The sequence below is a fragment of the Oryctolagus cuniculus genome, chromosome 7 (genome assembly GCF_964237555.1).
Source record: "Oryctolagus cuniculus chromosome 7, mOryCun1.1, whole genome shotgun sequence".
Lineage (NCBI taxonomy): Eukaryota > Metazoa > Chordata > Mammalia > Lagomorpha > Leporidae > Oryctolagus > Oryctolagus cuniculus.
In genome coordinates this window covers 118733852-118758589 of record NC_091438.1, presented here as the reverse complement: position 1 = coordinate 118758589, position 24738 = coordinate 118733852, and the positions used below count along the sequence as shown (strand labels likewise).

The following is a 24738-nucleotide window of genomic DNA, read 5'->3' as shown; positions in this document are numbered from 1 at the left end:
ACCCCTCAGAAGAAAAAGGGAGGGAGACACACGCAGAGGATCTTCCTCCTCCGTGGTCCCCCCTCAGCCAGGCCACCTGCTCACTTAGGAGACAGCCCAGAACTGGGGAGGGAGTGAAGGGAGGACACGAGCTGGGGCACACGGAGACCAGAGGAGAGGTGTGCAGGACCAGACGCTGAGGGCTGTACAGGAACCTGAGGGCGCCGCTGGGGACAGGCCTGGGAATTTCTTGGCTAAGCGAGGGGCTGCTCACTTCCGGCAAGCTCTGAGGAGCAGATGTTCCCCTACCTGCCATGCTACTAATTTCAACAAGTGTGTGTCTTTCTAGCGGCTGCCAGCAACGGCATGGTTTGTTACCATGAGCAATTTTCTTAATTAACAGACATTAATTAGCCATTTAGCAATTTTGCAAGCATTTGTTTAGCGGCTTTCCTAAACATGAATACCACTGTGATAATGGCACTGATTAGAGGGTCCCCTAATTAACAGCACAGGGAAGGGAAACTGAAATCACATAAATTAAAAAGGGAGGGGAAGTTAATGAAGGCGGGACATATTTGCACCTGCAAGTCTTTTGTGCCACGGAACTTGGGTGTAATGTAAACAAAACAAGATAATTCAAAGCCAACCCCCAAAAAGAGAAAAAAGGGAGAGGGGGAGGAGGAGGGTTCAAGGGTGAGGTCCAGCTGCCAAGAGGGGGCAACAGGCCCGGTGCAAGCGCCGCGGCGGGAAGGCAGCACCCCCTCCTGTGCAAGCCTCGCCTCGCCTCCCTCCCTCCCTGGGGCGGGCAGCCCGGCTCCAGGCAGGCCCCTCGCACCTGTGTGCCCCACTGGTCATGGAGGGTCGCGGCAGCCGGCTTGCTGATTTTGAGAGAAAACACGGGTACAGGACCCCGAGTGTCCAGCAGAGCCTCCAGTGACGGCAGAACGCGCCTGACTGCTGGGCCTGGGCCTCCCGCACAAGTTCCCTGTCCGACTGCGGTAATCAGACCACGAACAGGTGGACGCGGCACACCTTCGCTCTCAATGCAGCTGCTTCAAGACCAAGGCCAAGAAGCAGGAAGACGGAGCCCCAGCCCAGCCCTGGCAACTCCTCCGGCTACTCCGTGTGCAGGGAGCAGTCAGGGGAGGGAGCAGCGGCCAGGAGCCTCCTCTCTGACTCGATGCTGTGTTTTGGAACACTGAAGCCAAGGAGCAAATCCTCCCTGCTGCCCCCCAAGACAGGACACAGCTCAAGACAGCTCAGTACCTCCCCAGCTCACCTCCTGCCCCCCCAGCGATCCAATCCAGGTTCTGCCTGCACGCCCCCGGCCAGCCCCAGCACCACGGGAGCAGGACAAGCCTTTCCCCCAGGGAAGCAAACCCTGCCGCTGCCCAGTGGGTCCCCTACCTCCACACAGGGCTCCGTCTCGATGTCCCTGCTGTTTATGCCAAGTCTGGGGCACTCAGTACACTCTGGGTCGAGGGCATGTTTCTGCGACTAAACCCTACACAGCCTGGCCCCACTAAGGGGCAAAGAACAGAGGCCGTGGTTGCCCACAAAGAAAATGACAGCCGTGCGGCCCATCTCTGCCTGCAGGCACGGGCTCCACTCCGCTGCCTGCGTTCTCCGGATTTTGGAAAAGTGGTGTCTCCCTTCCCTGCCTGCATGCTCAAGAGGAGGCTCTGTGTAGGCTTGGGGGAAATGGAAGATGCACTTTCCATCCGTTACCCACATGGGCCAGAGGTGACCAAAAAGGATCTCAGCCAGGGAGCGCGCCCTTGGCAGGGAACGGGAGCCTGGCTCCTCCCTAAACTCTGCACCGATCCGGCGGGCAGGTGGAGGGAGGCAAGAGGCGGCGGCCTCAAAGGGGATGAGGACTGATCAACTGTCTCACACACAACTCAACTGAGGGGCCCTCCTGACTCCCAGCTGTTAAAAGAGGGAGCATCTAGAAGCCTGCTTGGCCAGGATGAGCCCACAAGCACAGCTTCCCCTAGACCACCCTCTCCCACCCACTCACCAAGGGCCACTTTCCGTGGCAGGTGCTACTTATTCACCCTCCTGTTCTGCCACGGGTCCCGGCACAGCAGCTGGCCAGGCAGGGACATGTGGCGTCCTTACTAACAGTTCACGGAGAACCACGCCTGTCTGGCAGGTTTCTGTCATCTCCTCCTCCCACATCCTCCCTTCGCAGGGGAGGAGACAGTGGCCCAGGACAGAGGTTCGACTTGTCCAAGGCCACAGAGCATAAGTTGGCGGCTACGCCTCATCTCGCAGCTGCGGCCCAGACCTCTCCTCACGCCGCCGCGTCCCTGTCCACTTCTACATGAGACACAAAAGTTGGCTTTGCAAAGCCGGCTCTGCCCCCGACTGCACTTCCATCCTCGCCTCCCCTGCAGTGACCATGGCCTCCACCTGTGACGGCGCACTGAGTCCTGGGCTGCTCCAAGTGAGGGCCATGGACAGCTCCTGCCCTGACGCTCACTAGGCCTGCCTAAGTATGGAGAGGTGCAGCCGGGTCTCAAAGTCTGCTTCTGGACCTCGAGCTGGTCCCAGGGAGCACACCACCCTGCAAGCCTGCGGCAGCACGGAGACAAGAACAACGAGAGGGCCCCGAGCGACCGAAGGACCTGGGCGCTGACCTGTGTCTGACCAGCCCCAGGCTGGGGTGGCAGAGGCACATCAGGCTCTCCCTGAAGAGCTCCCAGGGAGAAGGAAGAGGGCACAGTGACAACCAAGCTTGAGTGCTGGCCTAACTGCCAGGGGCTGCAACTGGAGGCGATGCCTCGCTAGGTAAACTGAGGCCTAGAGCAGCCAAAGAGCGTAGGTCCAGTCCCTCCAGGAGCCACTAGCAAGCTGGGATGAGAACTAGGGTCCCCTGCCCAACCCCTGGCTGGTCTCAACTCTTTCCACTGTGCCGCACTGCCTCTGCAGGCTGACCACAAGGGGACTCGAATCCTGGGGGAGAGCTTGGCTCACAGTAATCCCTGCTCCTGACCCCGGGGAAAGGAGGCAGCAAACGATACGTATCCACTTCCTGCCCAGCCTCCATGCTGCCCCAGACCCTGCTAACGGCCCTGCCGGTCTGTCTCAGCTGGCCCCAGGATCTGACTGGAGACCCTCAACTCCTGCACTTCCTTTCAGTTCTCTTCTGTGATTCCAGCACTGGCCAGTGTCCCATTCAGCAGCTTCCAACAGCCACTCAAGCAGGGCCTAGAGCTCTGCTATGGGTGACCGAGGCCTGAGCCGTGCTGTCGCTGTCTGGACACTGAGACTTGAGTGGCAAAGCCTTCATGACAGCGGCACAGTGGGGAACAGGGTTCCCACAGCCCCACGACCCCCGGGCTCGGAGGAAATGCATCGCAGAGCCATCAGCAGCACCCCCCCCCCCCCACCTTTCACACATCCGAAGCATCCTCGACTCAGGAGTTGGGCTGTGGTGTGATGGGAAGGCTGTGCTGCTCCATGGCCCCGGGTCCAAGCCCAGGTCCTCAGGGCACGCCAGGAGTCCAGCTCCCTGACAGCTGTGGCCTCAGTGTCCTCATAAGGAAAATGGGGACCCTCCTACAAATATCACAGGTGCGGTCCCCTGCCCTGTGCCCCCTCCTGTAGCCATGCGCTCGCCCTTGACAAGGCAAGCAGAGGTGTCACCCGTGGCCTTGTGGCTCCTGCACCTGCTGCAGGGCACGGCACAGCCCCTGGGACCTCTGAAAGCCACACCCCCTAACACTATCCCAACAGCGCACTCCTGACACTCTGCCCTACCTGTGAGTGCTCTGTGCACCCCAGAGGAAAACAGCCAGGGCAGGGCCCAAGCACAACAGGGAGGCTGGGCCCACAGGAGACCACACAGCCATAGTCAGCATATCCCACGCCTGTGGGCTCAAGGAACCAGGGGAAAAAAGCTGGTACCACCAGGCTGAGCTGCCAAGCTGGAGACTCCAGTGTCAGCTCCTAATATTAAAAACCATCTTTACGAAGAATAACAATGCAACACTGACGTTAAGAAGAAAAGTAATCCAAACAAGCACCAAGTTAAATGCTTCCCCAATCCCTGTACTTCTCCCAAACGCCAGCCCGCACTGCTCAACGCTGCCTTCCTCTGCCTGCGTATAAGGCACCCGCAGAGACGTGGAGCTGGGCCCGAGCCCCAGCCTTGTGGGCTGGGAGCACGCCGGACAGGCCGAGGGTCCCCCATGCCCGAGGCACCAGGGATGGAGGCCTGGCCTCGTGCATGCGCCTGAAGTGGGGTGGCAGGCCCGGGCTGTGTTCTCACTGGGGCACTCAGCCCACACACAAGGCAGCAGCGCTGTCTTCCAGGACAAACCTGCTTGTCGTTGCAGAAGGCCATCAGGAAAGGGACCTGAGGTTTTGGGCCACTAAGTATCAGACTCTGTTCACAGATGTCAACTTGAGGAAATACCGCTGGAGAGGCCAGGCTGTCACTGGCCAGTAGCGGGACATAGAGGGCTTGCAGTGCTGCCAGCCGGTGGGCCTCACCTGGCAGCTATGTCCCTTTAACTGAGTGAATGTAAAATTACAGTAATTATACACAGGGCAAACAGCATGAGGCTGACAACTCGAGTTGCTCTTGGGATACTGGTGCTGACGGAAACACCATGTGCCCCCACTGGGGAGGTGTCCACAGTGTGTGCGTGCCACCGACACCCAAGTCTGTGAACACAGGCTGCCTCACCCGTGGCATCCCTGGAGGAGGAAGCTGGCCGCTTGGTGGGGAGCGGCGAGGGAGAGTCAGGGGATCCTGGAGTACGGCTTGGGGAGCTGTTTCACGGCTGCACCTCAGTCTGCGTCTGAGGCAGAGACTACTTTGGTGCAGGTGAGGTGCACCTGGAGCTGGGTCTGTCTGCACACCCTGGTGGGCCTGGCCCACATGCAGTGAAGGAGGGGGCCCAGCCAGGAGGGGCCAACACGCAGATTTCGGCACAGCCCCTGGAGAGCTCACAGTCAGGAGAGGCTCCGGGCTGCCCAGCAGGTGAGCCCGCAGCACTCACGGCCCTCCCCATGGGCACAGGGTGGGGGGCTTAGAGGGCTGGCCAGCGGGACGGACCCTACTCCTGGGGGGGAAGTCACCAGCTGGAGGGAGCGGGAAAGTGCCACGTCTCCCCCTCAGGGTCATCTCCACATAAACATCAGGGATGCTCACAGCCACCCAGGCCAGGCTGTGCAAAGACTGGCCAAAGACTCATTGATTTCTATCTGAGCCAGGGCCCCAGCTGACCTCCCCTCCTCCCCGCCACTCTCCCTGAGGACCTAGGACGTGCTGGGCAGATGGGAGGGCGCAAGGTCTGCACAGCTGTGAATCTGGTGTCCCCAGATGCACCCTGCTGAGCCTCAAACAGGGGGCACTCAACAAAGGTTCTGTGTAACAGGCACGCTTGCGCCCCAGGGGTGCAGAACCAGCAGGCGACAGTTTCCAAAACAAAGCGAGGGAACCTGGCAAAGCAAAGCGCGAGCAGCCTGCAGGACCGAGGCGGAGTTCCTCGGGGCTGTGACCTCCCTGGTCTAGGTCCAGGCTCAGTCCCCTGCATCACGCATCCCACTGTGTCAGAGCGGGGACCCTGAAGAGCATGGCCGCCATGCTGACCGGCCCATCAGGTTTTATTGGGATGTGGTGTACGTAGGATTTTACACACTCATTTAATGTGTACTGCAACAGCGGAGGCCAGTGGCTGCCACAGAGCCAGGGGGCCCCACCAAGCCAAGACGTACCTCCTAGCTGGACCTCCAGGAAGGAAGTGGACCCCCGTGCAGAATGAGCGTTCTCAAGAGACAAGGGGGAGCCCGGGGGAGATCTACCCGCACTCTTGCAGACTGAGCCTCCCGTCTCTGAAACACCAGGGGCCATCCATGTGTCAGCTTTCAGTCTGGGGACATGTGCACAGACTACACTGGCTGGTTCTCTAACCTGAAAATCCAAAATGCTCCTGAATCCTTGGCAATGGCGACACAACCCTCAAGAGCTGCACATTTTGGTCTAGGCCGCTGAGCCCGTGTCTGTTTTCTGATCCTCACCTTCCACCTTTCTTATGGCACAAATGAAGCCGAAGTTCAGCCCACTTTACAAAGGAGAACACTGACGTCCGGTGACATTAAGGTCCTAACTATCAGGGCCAAGACTGGGCCCACTGAGACAGACTGAGTACTGGTGCGGACTGGAAACCTGAACTCGGGTTCTCTCACCAACACGGCACGTGGCCGGTCAAGGAGTCCTGGCTTTCACAGCTACTGCTGTGAGGACAAAATGACAGTGCATCCTCCTAATGCGGGCCTGGTGCTCATGCCAGTGCACGGGTGCCAGGGGACCTCTCTGTCCACCATCTCCCTGGTCTCCCTCTTGCCCTGATGCTGGGCACTGAGCTGCTCTCTTGCTTGCCAGGAGAATGTTCAGGGGGCTCGATTCCCAGCCGTGAGTCCAAACTGTCAGGACCGTTCCCTGTGGAGTCAGGGCCCCGGGACTTCTCCAGAGTCAAGGTCGCCTCGGCCAGGAAAGGGCTTGACCTCGAGTGGCTGCGGTTGGGATAGCACAGGGGATAAGAGTGCAAATGTTGCATGTAGACACTGTTGGGCCTCCCTGTTGCAGATGCTGTGTGTGCGTGCACACTTGTGTCCATTAACCGGGCACTCTTTCTGGGGGCACGGGAAAAAGCTTCAACACCCAGAACATCTACCTGGCAAGTCAGCCCACCCAGGCTGCGGGCAGCAGTACATGCTAAGTGCTACAGACACTTGATTAAGTAGCGCCCTGTGTTGCCCCACAAAGTGGCTCAGGCCAGGTGGAGAGACCAGCTGTGAGCACACCGGAGCCACACGCCAGCAGAGGCAGGTAACAGGTGCATCAGGGAGAAGGCTGGGGCCTCTAAGCTAAGGGGGCAGGCATTAGCCTTCGGAAGCTTGTGCAGGGAGTGGCAATCACATCCGTATCTTGGGAACCACACAGCCATGCCGCTCCTTTCCACAGATGTTTCGGCATCTGAGCTTAGAAATCGGGACTTGCGGCCACTGGAACCTGGGCTTCACAGGTGGCCAGGGCACTGATTCCCATCTCCTGCTGACCACACCTGCAACGAGGAAATCCTTCCCAGCCTGTTCCTAAGTGGCAGTGGCCCTTCCATCCTCCTGGCTGCCCCACTAAGCCACACCCCCAGCCGCGAAGCCAGCCCTCTGCCACGCTGATGAAGGAGCTGCGAACCAGGGGCCCTGTGAGTGGGTTTCTGGCAGGGTTTGGGAGAGGCACCTCTCCCCCCGCAGCCTCCACTCACTGCAGAAGAGACCAGCTTTGTGGGTGGGTGGAGGTGCAGGCAGAGGCGGACCCGGGACCCTGAACCATGCGGGTCCCTTGGAGCAGAGAGGCACCGAGCCTGCCTTGCCGAGGGAGGCTCATCCTCTCCAGCTGCAGAGAGGCAGCCCTCCTGCCCGCCGGCTCCCACGCCTCCTCTCGCTGGTGCTCAGGCTCCAGGCTCCACTGTTAATCACGACAACACGGCGAAGGTGAGGCGCATATTAAATAGCACTGCCTTACCCACCCAGAGAATTCCTGCTCTACTTCCCACTCTCCAGCCACACACGTACGTGCACGCCTGCCCGACCCTTTCACACCCAGACAGTTCTAAACAGCAACAATTCATCACATCCAACGAGCAAGGGGCTGCCGGACCCTGGAGGCCACACCCCCAGAATGCCCAGAATCCAGCCCCCATTGTCCACTGAGCAGAGAGGGCTGGAAACAGGACGGCATATTGGCCGTGGCTTTTGCTCGTAGAGTGCTCTGGGGGCCTGGGTGCTGTCTCATGCCTCTCCTTCCTTCCTCGGCCAACGAGAGGCAGGAGGATGCAGCAGGGAAAGAACCAGCACCCGGCGGAAGCACAGGGCTGGGAAGCCCAGCCCACGGCCACACAGGACACACGTGGGCCATGGGGAAAGCCTCAGTGCGAACGCAAGGAGCAGCTCCGTGGCACTGTTGCAAGGCCCTGGAATCACAGAGCCAGGAGCCCAGTCCCTGGTTCCTGCGGAAACTCAACTTGCCTCCCCTATAAAATGGGGCTGCCCCCGCTTCAACGCCCCACAGCCTTGCAGGGAAACGCAGGCTATAAACACCAAGAGTCCTTTGCCCAGCGCCAGGAGCTGCCCCTCACTAAAGGTGGCTACTACCAAATCAAGCTGCGGCTCGGGCGCCTCCCTGCCTCTGCAAGCCTTCAGAACATCTTCCTGGATGCATCCCGCTCCCCGGGAGCTGCCTCCCCTTGCCCACCATGCCCGCCCAGGACCAGCTGGTCCAGGGGAGGGAGCGTGTCCCTCCCCAACAGCTGTGGGGAATGCGCCCGATGCTCCCCTGCAGCCAAGCCGCGGAGGATCTGGCCCTGGAAGTGCCTCTGTTCCTCTGGCCTCAGAAGTCCTTGCTGCCCCAGAGGACAAGGGCTGGGTTTCTGTTCACCACTGCACCTGCCACGTCCCTGCTGAAGCCAACAGGCAGGGAGTCGGTGACCCAGGCCCTCCTCTGGGGCAGGTCACCCGCTTCTCAACTCTTTGGCCATTTCTACACCTGCAGGTGAGCTTCCAGGGACTGGTACTGCAATGAACCTGAGGAGGAGGAACTTCATCAGATCCGTGGCACGAGCATGTCTTTGATGAGCTTGGGGCAAGACTTGTTAAAGTCTTCTTAGAAAAAAAACAAAAAAACAAAAAAAAACTGACCTGAGAGTGAAGCAGCTTCAAGATGGGTCAGGGAGGACTCTGCGGCCTGTAGAGGAATCCCATCAGACGAATGGAGGGGGCAGAGCGCGACAGCTCCGGCCGGCCCTGGCCCCGGGGACCGACGGGCAATGCAACAATGGGGTGAGGGTCACGGGGCCAGACCAGGGAGAGCTCCCAGTGCCCTGCCAAGAGCTTGGACCCTATTCTCTCAATGAAGGAACACCATGGACAGAAAGAAAGCTTGGTGGGGAACAACCTGCCATTAGCCCACGGCCTATGACCACCGAGGGGACATGGAGCCCAGCAGGGCCACTCTCGCAAGTGGGAGTTGAATGCACACAGCACTGAATGCGTGCCTCTGGGAAGGAGCCTTGTGCAGCTCGTCCACTCTGCCTTCCCTTCCGGTCACACACGCCAGCTCAGGGACAATACACAGCTGGACTAGCTCCCTTTCGACCACCTCTGGTGGGAGCTCCCATCAGGTCGGGGAGTCAAGGTGGCAGACCCGACCCAAGGAGGTGGGCAGGATTCAGCAAGGTACCACCTGAAGAGCCAAACGGGGCCCAGGGCTTGGCAGATGCTGAGCTGTCAGTCAAACGTTAGGGGCGCGCACTAAAGAGGCCAGTCAATCCAGGGAACGGCCGGAAAGTGCCCCACACGCCACGCCACCCAGGCAGCACCAGACCCTGGGAAAGGGGTAAACTTCCAGCACCCTTTGCTCTTGGGCAGCTGGGAGACCCAGCCTGGGGCTTGCAGGAAAGACAGCCCAGGACACAGAGCAGTAACCCTGACAGCTGACAGGCCCCAGGCAGGACTTCACGCGTGCATCCTCATGGTGTCCCTAGGTGGCCACGGCGATCACTGCCCCCAGTTCTCAGCCCACCCGGGCACTGCACGACCCCAGAGCTGCCAGGAAGGAGGGACTTCCTCCAGAGGGGGTGCAGACAGAGGGGACCCAGCAGCTCTCCACTCGAGACAGAGGTGTCAGCTGGGCCAGGAGGCGTGCCGGTCAACATGGAACCTGAGGCCACAGCGGGCACCCTTCAAGGGCAGTAACAGACCAGGACCGGACACGGCAGGTTTGCAAAAATGAGCAGTCCTCCCACGGCTCCACAAGGAAGACGTGTGACGACAGCACCAAGGAAAGGCAGGCGGCCGAAGCCCCTGACAGCCACTGCGCCTCCGCCCTGCACTGCACGGAGACCACATGCCCGGGGCGGGGAGCTCAGCCCCCAGCACAGAGATGGCACTTCCTGAAGGCTGTGACCCCACCCAGCTCCAGTCTCCTTCCCTGGGGGGGCCTCATTTATGCCAATGCCAGCATTTTTGGGGGTGGGGGGGGCTTTCCAGAGAAAGAGTGCCTGGGGGGTTGATCTGGAGAGAAACAGGACCCAAGCCGGGAACCCACTGCCACATCCCCAGCATGGAGGGCAGTGCCTCCCACGGAGCTGGATCTGTGCGTGGTCCCTGACCCCAGCCGAGGCGCTCTGCGCGGGCGCCCTGTGGCGCGCTCTCGCTCAGGGGGCCGTCCCGCTGCACGCAATGCCGAGGCATGTTATTACAGGATTCTGCTGGAACCCTCTCCCTCAGCCTCTTCTGCTGCAAGGGCTGAGGAATGTGACCTTTTTTTTTTTTCTTTAAAGGAGAAAAACCTCAGCAAAACTTGCAGGGAGGGAAGGTAGGGGTGGGAGCAGAGGGTGAGCTCCCCAGTCTGCCAGAGACAGGCAAACAAAACATCCCCACCCAGGACAGGGCTGGGGGAGCTGAACCCCACGCCCGGAGTGGCGTCTAGGCACGGGGAAATCTCAATCCTCCAAGAAACACGAGAAAGCGCAGGTCCAAAGTGGAGGGGGCCAGCCCAGTGCTTCACGAACAAGAGGGGAGGGCAGCTGTGGACACTGGGCTTCCAGCATCAGGTCCATTAGCGCCAGGGAATCCGTTAGGGCTCAAAGGAGGCCCAGAGAGGGGTGGCAGCAGTGGCACCAACAAAGCCCAGGGCTGGACTCCCCCGCCCCTCCCTCAAAGGGACACAGAGGGGCCTCGGCCGGCAGGGGAGGCATGGAAAAGCGAGTCCCCTCCCCGCTGGGCAGGCAGGGGCAGGTGGCCAGAAGGACCCGGTGTGCAGTCCCGCCTGGCTCTGCGGTGCGGGGCTGGCTCCACGTTAGGGGGCGGTCGAGGCCCATGGAGCCGCCGGGTGCTTTGTTACCGAGCAAATCTCCTAGGCACTGCCTGCTGATGCATAGCTAACCGGGCGGCAGACACTGATTTATGTTCAACTTTCCATTTCATCAGTGAGAGTCACGGCGCTCCATGTGCAGTTCACGTTTTTCAGAGGGGGAGGGGGAGGCGGCTGGAGTGCCCAGACCCAAACGTGTCCACACGCGTGCACACAGGCACGCGCCCCGGCGCCCCGGCAACTTCTCCCTCCTCTCCAAGGGGGAGGGGGGAGGGGAGGGCGAGGGGCTGAGCCGGCAGCCGGGCAGCCTGGCACGTCAGGAGTAACCTTTTGTCCACCGTTGCTAGGAGCCCTGGGGGCGGTCATCTGCCGCTGGGCAGACGCTAGGCACCAGGCTGGCTGCCGGGCGGGAGTACAGCCTGACCTTTGTGGAGGTGGTGCTGGCAAGGAAAAATAAGGCTTGTTTCCTCTCTCCTGCCCCAGGCTTCTTCACACAGGCCAGGCGGCCAGGGGAGCAGACCCGCAGCACCCCTCACCAGACAGAGGGGGCGTGCCGGGTCCTGAGGGCCCACAGTGGTGCTGGACATGGGGCATGGAACCTGCAGGGGGCTTCAATGCAGCACGCAGAGGAGGGGCAGAGGAGGGGCTGCCCTCGCTTGCTGGCTTGCTCGGGCCAAGTGGGTTTGTAACAGGTGGGGGCTGGGGGCGGGGAACAGCGCTGGTTCCCCACCTCCCACTGAGGCCCCAGCCAGCAGTTGGGGTGCCCCGCCTCCTCTCTAATCCTTCCCAGCAGGGGTGACCCTGCCTTCTGTCAGTCTGCTGGAAGACAGCAGGGTGAGGGGCGGGGGTTTCTGTCTCTGGGAGGGGTGGGCACGCTTTGGTCCTGTCTCCCACAGGCTGGCTCCCTCCACCCACCGGGAGGCCGGAGGGTGGGGCCCACAGAGGGTCCTCAGGAAGCCTGGGCTCCGTCCCACCCACTGCCAGTCTAGACCGTCTTCCTGAGCGGCTCCCTGCCACTTGGAGCCCAGCATTCTGCGTCTACGCAGCAGGAGTGCTGCTGGCTCTTGGGCCTACCTGACAGGCGCAAATGAACTCAGAGCAGAGGGCACCTTCTCTCATGTGGACAATGCTCCCAGCAGCAGCTGGCCAGGCTGGCAGCTCCAGAACCCCTGCGGGTCTTTGCTCCTCCCCCAGGGCCTCCCCCCACTAACCCATCTCTCTGACCTACCCAGTGTGGCCTCATGTGGGCCTGGAGCCTGGGGCTAGCTCCAGCACTGGCCACTGCTCCAGCTCGGGCCAAAAGCCACCAGCAAAGGGATGGCTTGGTGGGGGTCGAGTGCCACCGTGGCCAGCCCAGGGTCACTGGTGCTCTTCCCCTCTCCTCCACTTCAAGTCCTTCACCCATCTACTCCCGGCTCACCTGTTGGCTCTGTTCCCACGGCCCAGCCCAGCCAGCCATGCCTCTTGCCATCCCATACCTGCCCTTTCACATCCAGTCTTGGTGCTCCCCCTGCCGCCTTCCCTGGTCTCTCAGCTCAAATGTCAGCCCCTTGGGGGAAGCTTGCCCAGACAGGGCTGGCTGCTCCCTCTGCCGGCACCCCCGGCCCTGGCAGGGCCCCGCCTGCTGGGGGGCCTCACGTGGCATCTCCCCACACAGCCATCCCTGTTCCCCCACCAGACTGAGCCCCTTGGGGGCAGGGTCTGTGGCTTTGGGAACCGAGAGCTCCCTGCACCCTCACAGCCTATGGCTGAGGGAGGAACACACCAGCCCGGCCAGGTTCCAGCTTCTTCACCTGCCCAGCCAGGTCCCCGCCATCTGTCAAACGGGGCGCCTGGTGCCCACGTACTAAGCCCTTGCTAGCAGCTAATTTTGGAGGCCACAACATCAAGGAGGTTTAATTCTTCCCAAGTCTCCTCTCTCCCAAACTCAATTCTGGTCAGTACCAAGAAGTCTTTCCTGAGCCGTGGCTCCTGGCCCCGGGAAGATGCCTGCTTCCCACTGCAGGAGGCAGGAAGTACGCAGCCCTGGGCCCAAAGCCGTGCTAGGCGGCACCACTCCCTGGGTTCTGACCCGCCCTGGAAACACATCGCCCACTGCACCCCCACCCCCAAAGGTTCACGGTCCCCCAAGCTCATGGCTTCACGGTTCGACTGGTGGGGGTAGGAATGTCTTCCACACAAAGGCTCAAGGGGGCCTGGCCTCCCTCGCCCCCCGAGGATCTGCCGTGCGGAGGTAGGTGAGTGCCTTCACCCGCAGAGTGCTCCTTCAGACTCCCAGCTGCCCTCCCCGGAGAAGCGCACAGGCCTTGTTTCCTGGGTTGTTTCTGCATTCCTTGGCTATGTTTTCACTGGCTCCTTTGCCTCCTCTCCCCAGTAGTGGCTGTGGAAGAAGACCTCAACCTCTAAGGCAGGCGGGCCTCAGAACGAGGACCCACCGGGCTGGAAGGGACATATCGATCACTCATACTGTTGCCCTCCCCTGCGGGACGAGCTCAGAGCAGTGCTGAGAGCTTTGAATGAGGTTTTGGCCCAGGGAGCAGGAACTCCCCACCCACATCCCTGAGCACCCGCTGCAGCACCCAAGTCCCTGCCTGCTCAGAGCGCACAGTAACCGTGCTGGAACACAGACCTGGTTCCGGCCTCATGCAGCCCAAGCCCGCTGCCCGCTAGATGAAGCCCACACTCCGCAACAAGAGCCCACGGCATCTCCAGCCTCCCACTGGGCACCTGTCACCCACCCCATCCAAGACTCTGTCTCGGCTGGCGCGGCCTCCAGGCAGCCTTCCCTGACGGCTCCTCGTGGCAGGTAGGCTGCTCCCCTGTCCCGCCACAGGCGTGGCTGGTAACAGTCCCTCCGGCAGGCTGGCCGCCGCCACGGGCAGACCCCGAGCTGAATCACTTTGAGCCTAGAACCAAGCCTGTGCCTTTCCCACCCCGGGGGAGCAGACAACCATCACTGAGTTCCTTCTCCCTCTGGGATTGCACTTCCACAACTCTAAGGGAGAAGGCAGGGCTAGCCTGGGGATGGCAAGTACAGGATAGGCACTCGCACTCACACGGTGGCTATCACCACTCAGGATCTGCTGAGCGTGGACAGAGTCAGAATCATTCTCAACATGTGTCCTGGGCAGCCGCCACCAGGGGTGGCATCGGAACGGAAGCTCATTTGCTTCTTTCCAGAGAAGATGGCTACGTTTCTCTGTCCTCTCCTCTTGTTCTCTCTCCTGTCTCTGGACAAGCGGACATGCATCTGCCTTTTGAAGGAACACTGGCTCAGGATCTCACGATAGCCCTTGGCTGACCACTGGGGGCGCACTATTCACCTTTCCAAGTCTCACTTGCCCCATCCGTCAGGCCTCTGCAGAAACAGTGATGGAAATCAGTCAGCTGCATGTTTAAAAATGCTACAGAACTCAAAACAATGAGAGGAATTTAGAAACAAAACAAGAACAGAAGCACTGTTCTCGGCGACCTCTGCTCTTCTGTTTCTCCCCAGGTTCTGGACCTGGAAATTCTTATTGGACGGCGGCCCCTTAGCGCCACCTTAGGGCCCGGGAACTAGGGGACCCACCCAGATCAGCAGGCCCAGCCACGGCCAAGCTGGGTTTGCCAGATGCGCAGCCTAACTGAGTTAAGCTTCATGAAAAAAAGGGCCACTGCTTGATTATGTAAAATCCATCTGGATCCAAAGCAGAAAATCAATGTTGGAAGGGCCCTCAGAGACCATCTGGTCCAGCCTATTCCATCCACCGGTGAGAAAACGGAGGCTGTGCGCCGGGGCGGCGGGGGGGGACCGTGCCCAGGGTCACCGCAGCACACGTGTGGCCAGGCCCTCCACGCCCTTTCCCCTTCCATACTCCCAGACCACCACACTGTGGGGGCGGGATGTGCCCCCTCCTACAATGTGACAACACAAAATAAACTCAGTTCCAACATTTATAACATTCATCATGGCCTGAGAACATGTCCAGGGCTGGACATGCCAAGATCTGGGCATTTAAAAAAAAAAAACAACAACACAAGGACCGCGAATCAGAATGCCCTTGTTAAATTCTACCGAGACTCCAGACCCGCAACCCCAAGCAGGGGGTGTGGTCAAGGCTGATTTCGAAACCCCCTCCCAGCTGGCCCTTAGCCTGCTATCGTGTACATCTATGCCACAGGCACCAGTCACCTGGGGAACCTGAACACCAAAGAAGAAAAAGCAAGTGACAGCCCAGGGGCAGCCCTGCAGTCTGGCCATTGGACAACGGCGGAGTTGCTCTCGGAGGGGCTGGTACGGGAGGGGACAGCTGCTCTCTCCCACCCTCCTGGAGGCCCTACCAGCTCTTCTAAATTTAGGACAAACTGGGGTGCAATCCGACCTGAAAACTGGGCCAGCCACTGTGGATCAGGGTCCGGGCAAAGCTGGGTCAGGCCCCCCAAGCTGGCTCCCCAGCGCCACGCCCTCCTGCACAGAGCTGTCCCCGGGGGCGGGGACCAAGCAGAGGAAGAAGTGCAATTGCAGGCAGCAGATAAAACCCTCGATACCATCTCTATTTCCCTGCTAATCTCAGAGCCGCCGTGTGAAAAATGAGCGGCAACCAACAGCCAATGCTTCTGCCGCGAGCCAGCCTGCTCTGCAAATGGGCAGCCACCGCCTCCTCCACGGAGGTGCCCTCTCCCCTCAGCAGCGACCCGGCTGAGCACGGCCTACCCCAGCTGTCCAGAAGTGCGCAGGACACAGACAGGCCAGGACACCCTGACTGGGACACAGAGCAGACAACTTTCAAGTCAAGAGGGCCCAAAGTTACCTCTGCTTGGTGGTGGCTGTAGTGGCTAAATAAGGCCAGGAGTCAGGCTGGCCTTTCTGACCACACACCCCCAATATCACAGGGAGAGCCCGAGAAGAATGTCTGGAATCAGGCCTTCCCCGGGGCAGTCACAGAAGCTGGGGACTGCTCGGACCTGCACCTTGGCCTGGGCTCGGACCAAAATACAAGTGGATGGACTATTTTAAAAGAGCTGACTGGCTACTGCCTGCCTCCGCCCAGCAGAGTGGCCTGTGGCGGACAGCCAGGTGCATATGGACATGCAGAGGCAGACCGTGGCACCTCAGCGGGCTCTGTCCACCACGCACGAAGCCCCACCTGCACGGGATTAAGGGCATCCATGGTGTCACGGGTAAGAACACGTGAGCCTGGGAAAGAACTCCCAACTGGATAGAACTGAGCAGGAAGGGAAGGCCCCAGTGGGCAGGGGGCAGAGCAGCCGTCTGCAGCAGCCAGCGAGAATGCTGCCCTGGAGGGGGTGACCTTCTAAGCCAGCCACTCTCAGGATTCTCCTCTGTGCCATCCACCTGCCTCCCTCGGGTCCGTGTGTTTCCCGGGATCCTGCAGTCTCATTCTCAGCCCCCTTGTTCGCATCTGCGGAGCCTCACAAGCCTACTCCTGAGGCCGGATCCAGCTCTGCCCTTTGGACACGTGTGGTCCTGGCAGCATGCTGCGGAGGCTGACACAGGTCTGCGTGCGGCCCTCTGACACCCTGAGCCACCGCTGTCTTTGAGGACCACCTAACACTGATGTCCTCGGTGGCTGGCAGTGGCACGCCCTGACCCTCCTCTGCTGGGAGTTAGCCTCCACTGAAGCACCAAAAGCGGCAGTGGAAGCAGCTTCGAGAACCCCCTGACCGTGCCTAGGAGCTGCCTGACCCCTTGTGCGGATCTCCTCACCCCCCAGGGCAGCTGAATTCTGACTCCCACCAGGCCGGAGTCCCCCCGGACTTGGGCTCGGCCTCGCGGGTGCCAGCTCTCGACTGCTGGGCTGCACAGACGCAATCAGCGCCTCCTTTTCTACACAACAGGTCTTCCGTAGACTCAGCTGGTGAGTGTCCACTTCCCAGGGGCGCAGGCTATCCGGCGGGGACGAGCCTCCTCTCCCAGCCCCCTCGCAGCCCTGCACGGGGACGCCTCACATGGCATTTCCCGGCCTCAATGGGAGGTGGGGATGGAGGAGAAGGTGTCAGGCTGGGGGCAAGGGACAGGCAGCCACACCCAACCCTGACAAAACAGAGAGGCAGACCAACCTCACACACACCCCAGAAAATGCCCAACACACGGAGGCCCGACTCCCACGCCAGGTGGGATCCGCTCCTGCCTGTGGCAGGCAGAGTGCGGGCACAGATGCCTATAGGATGCTGCCGGTGAGCACACCCAGAAAAAAAAAATCAAGGGGTTAGCCAGGGCAGGGGGACCCCAAGAGCCACCAAGAAGAGGGGGTTTTTGCATTGCAGAGCCCGTGTGAGGTTTGTCGTGTGGACAGGCAAAATGAACAATGACAGCGACAGCAGCAACAAAACAGAAACAAGGAAGAGCTGACTTACTTAAGCCCAGAACACGCCTTTGGTGACAAGCAAGCTCCACGCTGGCCTGGCAGCAGCCCCACCACCTCACAGAGCAGGGGCCGGCCGTGGGAGCCTCAGGAGAGCAGCGCAGCGCAGGAGGCGGCCCGCTTCCCAACCCTCCGGCCCCTCGGCAGCACGGGAGGGAGGTGGGGACAGGGCGGGAAGGGTGGGGTCTGAGCCAGCAGAAAGCAACTTGGGTATTTGGACCATGGCAAACTGAGCTCCTCCTCCTTCCCCCACCTTGCCCCTGCCCAAATGCAAGGAAGGGCGCAAGACCCGAGGCCCAGCACATACCTGGAAGAAGCCCGGCGGGATGGGGCCCCCTGGCATCCCGTCGTTGGGGGGAATGTTGCCGAGCACGGGGCTCGGGGCAGCTGCTGCGCTCTGTGGAAACAGGAGGCAGAGGGTTAGTGGCCAAGCCCGTGACCAGAGACAGACCCAGACCCGGGGTCTGGCCGCATCCCCACAGCCCCTCCTGCCCACCAGTTCAGACAGGACACGCACAGGTCTGATAGTGACGCCTGCCTCAATCCCCAGGGGTGTCACTCCCTGGGCAAGTAACCAACTCTGGGCTCCCATCCCCTCACCTCTAAAGTAGGGGCGCCACGTCCACCAGTTGGGGAAGCAGCTCCGAGAATGACTTGAGACAGGCACAGGAGGCACCTGCCGCAGTGCCGGGTGGCACTGAGCCACCAACACGCGGCAGCTGCACTACCAGCAGGATGCCCCTGCCTGACCCACCCCCCTACTCTAAGCTCTTTAAGATTTCTACTTATCTGTTAACTTATTTGAGAGGCAGAGAGATGCACAGAGAGAAAGACAGAGAGGTCTTCTATGCACTGACTCACTCCCCAGCCTGAGATGAGCCGGCCGAAGCCCAGAACCCAATCCAATCCAGGTCTCCCCCATGGGCAGCAGGAACACAAGCACTTGAGCCAACATCACCTGCCACCTCCCAAGGTGCACATTAGCAGGAAAACGGGAACAGGAACACAGCAGGGACTCAGACACAGGCACAGGCACTCAGATATGGGATATAGGCGTCCCAAACAGTCTTAACTGCTGGGCCCCACATCAGCCGCTCCAAGCAGCTCTCTGAGGGCAGGTGCGGTGAAGGGTACCTGTCAGCGCTCTGCGAGTGGCTGAATGTCAGATGGAACAGAAGATCAAGCGCTATCCACAACTCAATGACTACATGGACCAACCAACTGGGAATGCCCTTGGAGTGGGTGAAGGAAGGAGGGCAGGGCACGTTCGTGGCCCCTACCCGCACCCAGGGCTCCAGGTGAGTCACGAGAAGGGGGGTGCACAATGGGAGGGCTGTTGTTCCTCTTCTTGGAACGCAGGATGCTAGTGTTTACTGGTGCCTCTGCAGCAGCAAATGCCTCTGGGGTGGGGGTATACAGACAGGTCTCTGCAGCCTGGCCCCCTGGTCCCCTTCCAAATACTCGGCAGCCCACCGGCTCACAGGTCGGTGCCTCTGTGCCTGGCCCCGTGCTCACACAGGAAGACTCAGGCCCGAGAGTGCTCCCTAGGACTGCCCCTTGCCACCCAGCATGACCGAGAACTGGGGTGGCGGTAGGGGGGTGCAGGGCCACCTTGCAGGGCTTAAGGGGTTCTCTGAGAGTCACAGCTTCCTGTCACCACCTTCAAAAAGCCACGTCTCCCCTTTCCTCGGCCCTAAAATAGAAGCCAGAATCCCCAACTTCCAACTCTGGTGGGAGGAAACAAGAACACGTGCGAATCCCATAACACATGGCCCAACACGCTGGCTTCATGCTCTGTCACCTGCACCAGCCGGTGGGCCGACCACGGGGGCCAGGCCCTCGGCCTTTCTGGACCTGTTTCCTGCAGAAGTAGGAGAGCTGCTGCCCCATCTTCTCGTCCAGGCTGTGGGGGACTGAGTGACGGGATGGCTGCGGAGGGGCTGTGCTCGCTAAGCCGGGAGCTCTGGGACTCTGGAAACGCAGAGGCCAACGAGACGCACTATGTGGCATGTGGTGAGTGCGTGGGATGCCAGGTACAGAGAATGGGCTAGCCACAGGTTACTTTCAAAATGATTCCGCCTACGGAAAAACCAGTCTGTGTGACGGAAGAGACTCCGCCAACCGTGATGTGTGCTACAAGTTCATGAGCTTCAAGTATCACCCAACATCAGCCTCCCTGCGCCCAGGTCAGACCACAGGCCCTCTCGGAAGGAGGGAGAGATCCCACAGCCCTTGCCCCTGCCCGCAGTGTTATCTGGTGGGATCCCCTGGGGAGATCTGCCAGGTAATCCATTAGCTGAACCACCGTGGGCTGCAGTGCTGCCTCCTGGCTCTCAGGGGTCCTGGGTAAACGCAACTCTAGGGATGAGCGGCTAACAACCACTGCACAACAGTAGGTGCAGGAAGCTTTAAAGTCAGTGTCCACCTTTATTTTCACCGACTCCTTTAACTCTTGAATCCTTTATAGACGTATGATTATCATGAGCCACTGAACAACACCATGAGGTCAGGATTTGCTAACTTAGTAGTTAGCATCTCTTTGGTCTTTGGTGTCTTAGCTTTCGGATCACTGCCTTTGGAGATGGCTCCCCCCACCCCCCACTTCGTTTGTCAATCTACTTTCATGATAAAATATTCACATCCTTTGATATTTGGGTATTTGACCTTTTACATATTGAGGACATGGGATTAAGTACATCAGGGATTAAGAGTAAGTCCTGGGGCCGGCACTGTGGTGTAGTGGGTGTATGGGCACCAATTCAAGTCTTCACTGCTCCACTTCTGATTCAGCTCTCTGCTATGGCCTAGGAAAGCAGCAGCAGATGGCCCAAGTCCTTGGGCCCCTGCACCCGTGTGGGAGACCTGAAGAAGCTCCTGGCTCCTGGCTCTAGATCGGTATAGCTCTGGCTGTTGTGGCCATTTGAGGAGTGAACCAACAGATGGAAGACCTCTCTCTCTGCCTCTGCCTCTCTGTATCTCTGCCTTTCAAATAAATAAATCTTAAAAAAAAACAAAAAAAGAAAAGGAGTAAGTGCTGATTTAAGAGAGCCTTTAGCGAGCACACCAGTGCGCAGGTACCGGCTGCACCGCACAGGAGGCTCCTCCGCCTGAGGGGTGTGGTCTTCCCAGGAAGCCAGGGGTGAGTCAGTGGTTCTAGGAACAGAATCAGGAGAACCCGTGGCAGTTCTGTGAACGTCTGAAGGGAACGGGCAGGGCAACCACGGTTCTGGGGAAGGATGGTGAATTCTCTGAACTCCAGGCTGGAGGATGGAGTTCTGCCATTCTCCAATTTAGCACAACAAAGGCAGGCCAGGTTAGCAGTGACTACAGGGCAGGGGGCAGGAAGCTAAGCAGACAGCATTTACTTCCCAGCAGCAACACCCTAATAGCTGCATGGTGAATGTGCACCCCGAATGATGACAGCTTATCCTGCTCCCCGTGGATGACAGAGAGGACGTGGGCTCAGAACGGATCTTTACAAGGGGGATAAGAAACAACCGGTGTTTCACAGCCCAAATGGGGTAAGAACTCAGAAATAACCACTGCTAAAAAATAACATATACACTCTGAGCCCCTACACACACACACACACACACACCCCAGTCACCACGACACTGGATCCCAGCCCCTTCCCTCCTGTAGAGGGAGGGAACAGCACAGGCTGTTCTATCCATTTCTAAGACCCAGCACAATGTGAAGCATACAGCAGGTGCTCAATACATGACTACTATTTCTATTATTTCCAAGAACTGCTCAAGGATGACCAGGAAGGGCCAGGCCAGGCCTTTCCACTCTGCCTCTCCCTGCCTTCTCTCCAGCTCCAAGGTAGAACTCCAGAAAGGTGCCCAGCAAATGTCTTGTGAGTCTCTTTAAAACACAAAATCCAAACCGACCCTCCTGACATTCATGAAGGCCCAGAGCACGCTGGGGGTGTGGCAGGTGCACAGGACAGGACGCCACACCAGCCTCCAGACCAAGAGAGGGAACAGCACTGGATTCAGACACCAGAGGCCTCATGTGGGGCGTGGGTCTTACAGGGAGGGGGCCCAGGAACAAGATGCTCCTCACTTGGGGACTCAGTTTCCCCAGGAGTCCAAAAACGGCATTAGAGGAGGTGACCACTGGGGCCCTTCTTCGAAGCTGCTCTGCCCAGCCCAGTCCCCATACACCCAAGGGCAAGGGGGCAGGAGGCAATCCTCTTTCCAGAGGACCCAGGATCTAACTCTTCTCTCCACTGCAGGACATTTCGGGGTCACGATCACAAGGCACCCAGAGACCAGTGTGTTAGCTGGCCCGCCAAGAGCAGCAGCCGACACCTGGGCTCCAGCCGCCAGGGGCCCCCCTTCCCCGTGTGTATGCACAGCCACATACGCACATGGACCGAATAAAAGCACGAGACAACTGGGGCAGCAGTTGGGTAACTTGGGCTTTAAAAAAAAAATAAAATAAATTGTTTTCTAAACAGAAACAGGCCTCACGCAGGATGACGTGGCCCACCCCAGAAAGCTGCCTCCTGCAGGCCCTGGAGGTACAGTCCACTGAGGCCCGTGGCCCTACAGAGTGCCGCCCCAAGGCCATCCCACCGCACCCCCAACCCCCTCCCACCATCCCCATCCCCAGCCTTCTCTCTGAAGAACAGGGCTTCTTGGGGATCCCTGGCTAAGAACACAGCCACCAGGCGCGGGGTTCCCTCCAGTGCCTCCGCCTCACTGGTGAGCCACAAGGGGACCCACACGTGCCACGGCGACCACAGGCATCCCGCGCGGGCCAAGCCCATTTGGCTCACGACTGGTTCGCCAGCAGCCCCATCCCAGCAGGAGGAGATCCTCCCCGGTGCTCCCAGGAAAGGAAGCAAGGTTCAAACCCGTAGTCCCCGAGTCCGGGCAACTGGGGAGCTCAGCCCTCTGCTCTGGACAGGAGAAGGTCGGTCTCTCTCTCTCTCTCTCAATTTACTTACTTGAAAGACAGAGGGGAGGATACAGAGAGGTCTTCCATCCATGGTTCACTCCCCAGATGACTGTAATGGCTCAGGCTGGGCCAGGCCAAAGCCAGGAGCCTGGAGCTTCCTCTGGGTCTCCCAGGTGGGTACAGGGGCCCAAGCACTTGGGTCATCACCCCTTGCCTTCCCAAGCGCGTTAAGCAGGGAGCCGGATCAGGAGTGCAGCAGCTGGGTCTTGACTTGGCACCCACACGAGATGCCGGCGTCACAGGTGGAGGTTTAACCTGCCTCTCCTGCCCCTAAGCAGAAGAGTGACCCATGACCTTGGGGAGTCCTACCCTGCCCTACCCCATGCCAAGCATATGAACGCACTGCTGACAAACCCGCCCCCTCCCACCAGAACACACAACACAGGCCTCTGCTCTCATCCAGAAAGAGGAGCTTCCCGGAGTAGGCACCTGGGCTCCTGCTTGCTTCTGGGAGCAAGGGTGCAGGGTCAGTCCCTACAGGACACTCTCTTTGGGCCTCACCCCAAGAGCTTCAGTTATCCTCACTCGCAAGGCAGCGTGGCTTTCCCCACCCATCTGGACTCTTTTAGAGATAGTTCTATGCAGGGCCGGCATTGTGGCACAGTGAGTTAAGCCGCCGCCTGCAATGCCAACGTCCCAAATGGGTGTTGGTTTGAATCCCGACTGCTCAGCTTCTGATCCAGCTCCCTACAGGATGATCCAGGTGTTTGCATCCACCTGGGAGACCCAGATGCAGCTCCAGGCTCCTGGCTTCAGCCTGGCCCAGCCCTGGCCATTGTGGCCATTTATGGAGCGAACCAGCAGATGGAGGATCTCTGTATCGGTAATTCCATCTTTCAAATACATAATCTTTGTAAAAAGAGAAAGAAATAGTTCTATGCACATGAAACTTCCAGAAAACTGAGTAGACATGAATGCACAAGGTGCATCTGCAGGGCCAGCCCCTCCCAACTCATTTACAAGGCTGCAGAATGGTGCTTTGCTCTGCAAATCCCCTCCCCTCCTCACCCTGCCCCAACTCTCAGGCCTTGGTGTGCAGCAGCACTGGCCACAAATGACCTGGCCAAGGGCAGCCTTCCTGGACAAACCCAACCCAGGCCACATAACCACAGGGCCCAGGGCTCCAGGCTCAGGAGTGCGTGGCAGGTGCTGTGGGTATGGCCACGTGCCATGTGGCTGGGACGTGGAGGTCACTAAGTGGCGAGGGGCACTCCTGCGACAGATGACCCCATAAACAGGGCCAGTGAGAATGGAGCGCCTTAGAGTGGTGCCCACCCGGGTCCTTGCTGTGGGCAAGACAGGGGCATCGGGAATCCGCGCACAACACAGGCGTGGCCTGGGCCCTCTGGGAGGGGATTTCAGTGACGTCAACAGGGGATGAAGATGCACGGGGAGGGGCGCACCCAGGTCGAGAGGCTGTGACTGCGGGTGGACCCTCACCCACAGAGGGGGGAAGACGGAAGGGGCGGGGCTAAAGGCTGTGATGCACAGACCACAGAACATAACCCGTGGTGGAGAATGGGGGGCTCTGACTCTGCAGCTCTGACAAAACACAGAGCTCTCGCTACGTGGAGAGACAGAACCAGCTGCTGTTAAAAATAGGCTCGGATGACACACAGCCGTGACACAGGATCCCTGCTTTCAAACAGCCAGGGGGTCACCACGGGGGAGGAGGGGTGGACACGCCTTCCCAGTGCCGAGGGATGGCTCTGGGCCCCTCCCTGGGTCCCAGAGCAGAGCCCTGAACTACAAAACGCTCCTCTGATCTGAACCTTAGAACAGGCTGTCTGGGGAGGGGTGGGCAGTGACCAGCAGGGTCACTCATTGCCATGACACAGCAGAAACCAGATTAAGAGAAGACATTTCCTAGGGATTCTTAGGAGAAAAGAGAGAGAGAGAGAGAGAGAGAGAGAACGAACCCTGGACTGCAGGTCCCAGATCAGGTCCAGTGCTCGCTGCAATTCACCCAGTGGGTGACTTGGGTCTTTCCCAGCCCCAAACAAGGCAGCTAAGGGCCTGCTGTTCCCACCACACAGGAGCTGCACTGAACTCCTCAGCCAAGCTGCTTTCAGGAAGTCCAGCCAGCGCCCTGGGTGAGAGGAAGAACCAGGAAGGCAGAGAAGGCTGGGGAAGCTGCTTCCTGCTCCCGGGAACCAGGAGAAAGGGGGAGGGAAACGCTCCCCAACACCCCTGGGGAGCTGGCATTCCTGCTTCACCAAGGAGACCAGGGCAGAGAGAGGCAGCTTAAGGCCACACAGCTGACCAGTGGCTCTAACTTCAGTCCCTATGTCTCTCCACCTCGGATCTTGGGCTCAAGAAACCCAAATAGGAGCTGGCGTTGTGGTGTAGCAGGTTAAGCTGTGGCTCATGGTGCCAGCACCCCTTGTTGGGAGCCGGCTGCTCCACTTCTGATCCAGCTCCCTGCCAACACACCTGGGAATGCAGTGGAAGATGGCCCAAGTGCTTAGGCCCCTGCCACCCTAAGCAAGATCTGCATGGAATTCCTGGCTCCGGCCTGGCACAGTCCTAGCC

At 59.6% G+C, this 24738-nt stretch overlaps 1 protein-coding gene across 5 annotated transcripts in view; it reads right to left on the bottom strand.

The window, feature by feature from the left end:
* SSBP3 (single stranded DNA binding protein 3) overlaps positions 1-24738 on the bottom strand; it is a 148483-nt gene that overhangs the window by 22531 nt on the left and 101214 nt on the right. For all 5 annotated transcript variants that reach the window (XM_008265216.4, XM_017346276.3, XM_017346275.3 and 2 more), the window contains one exon: positions 17546-17635. In XM_008265216.4, the coding sequence (XP_008263438.2) occupies positions 17546-17635 (90 nt within the window). The remainder of the gene's footprint in view (positions 1-17545; positions 17636-24738) is intronic.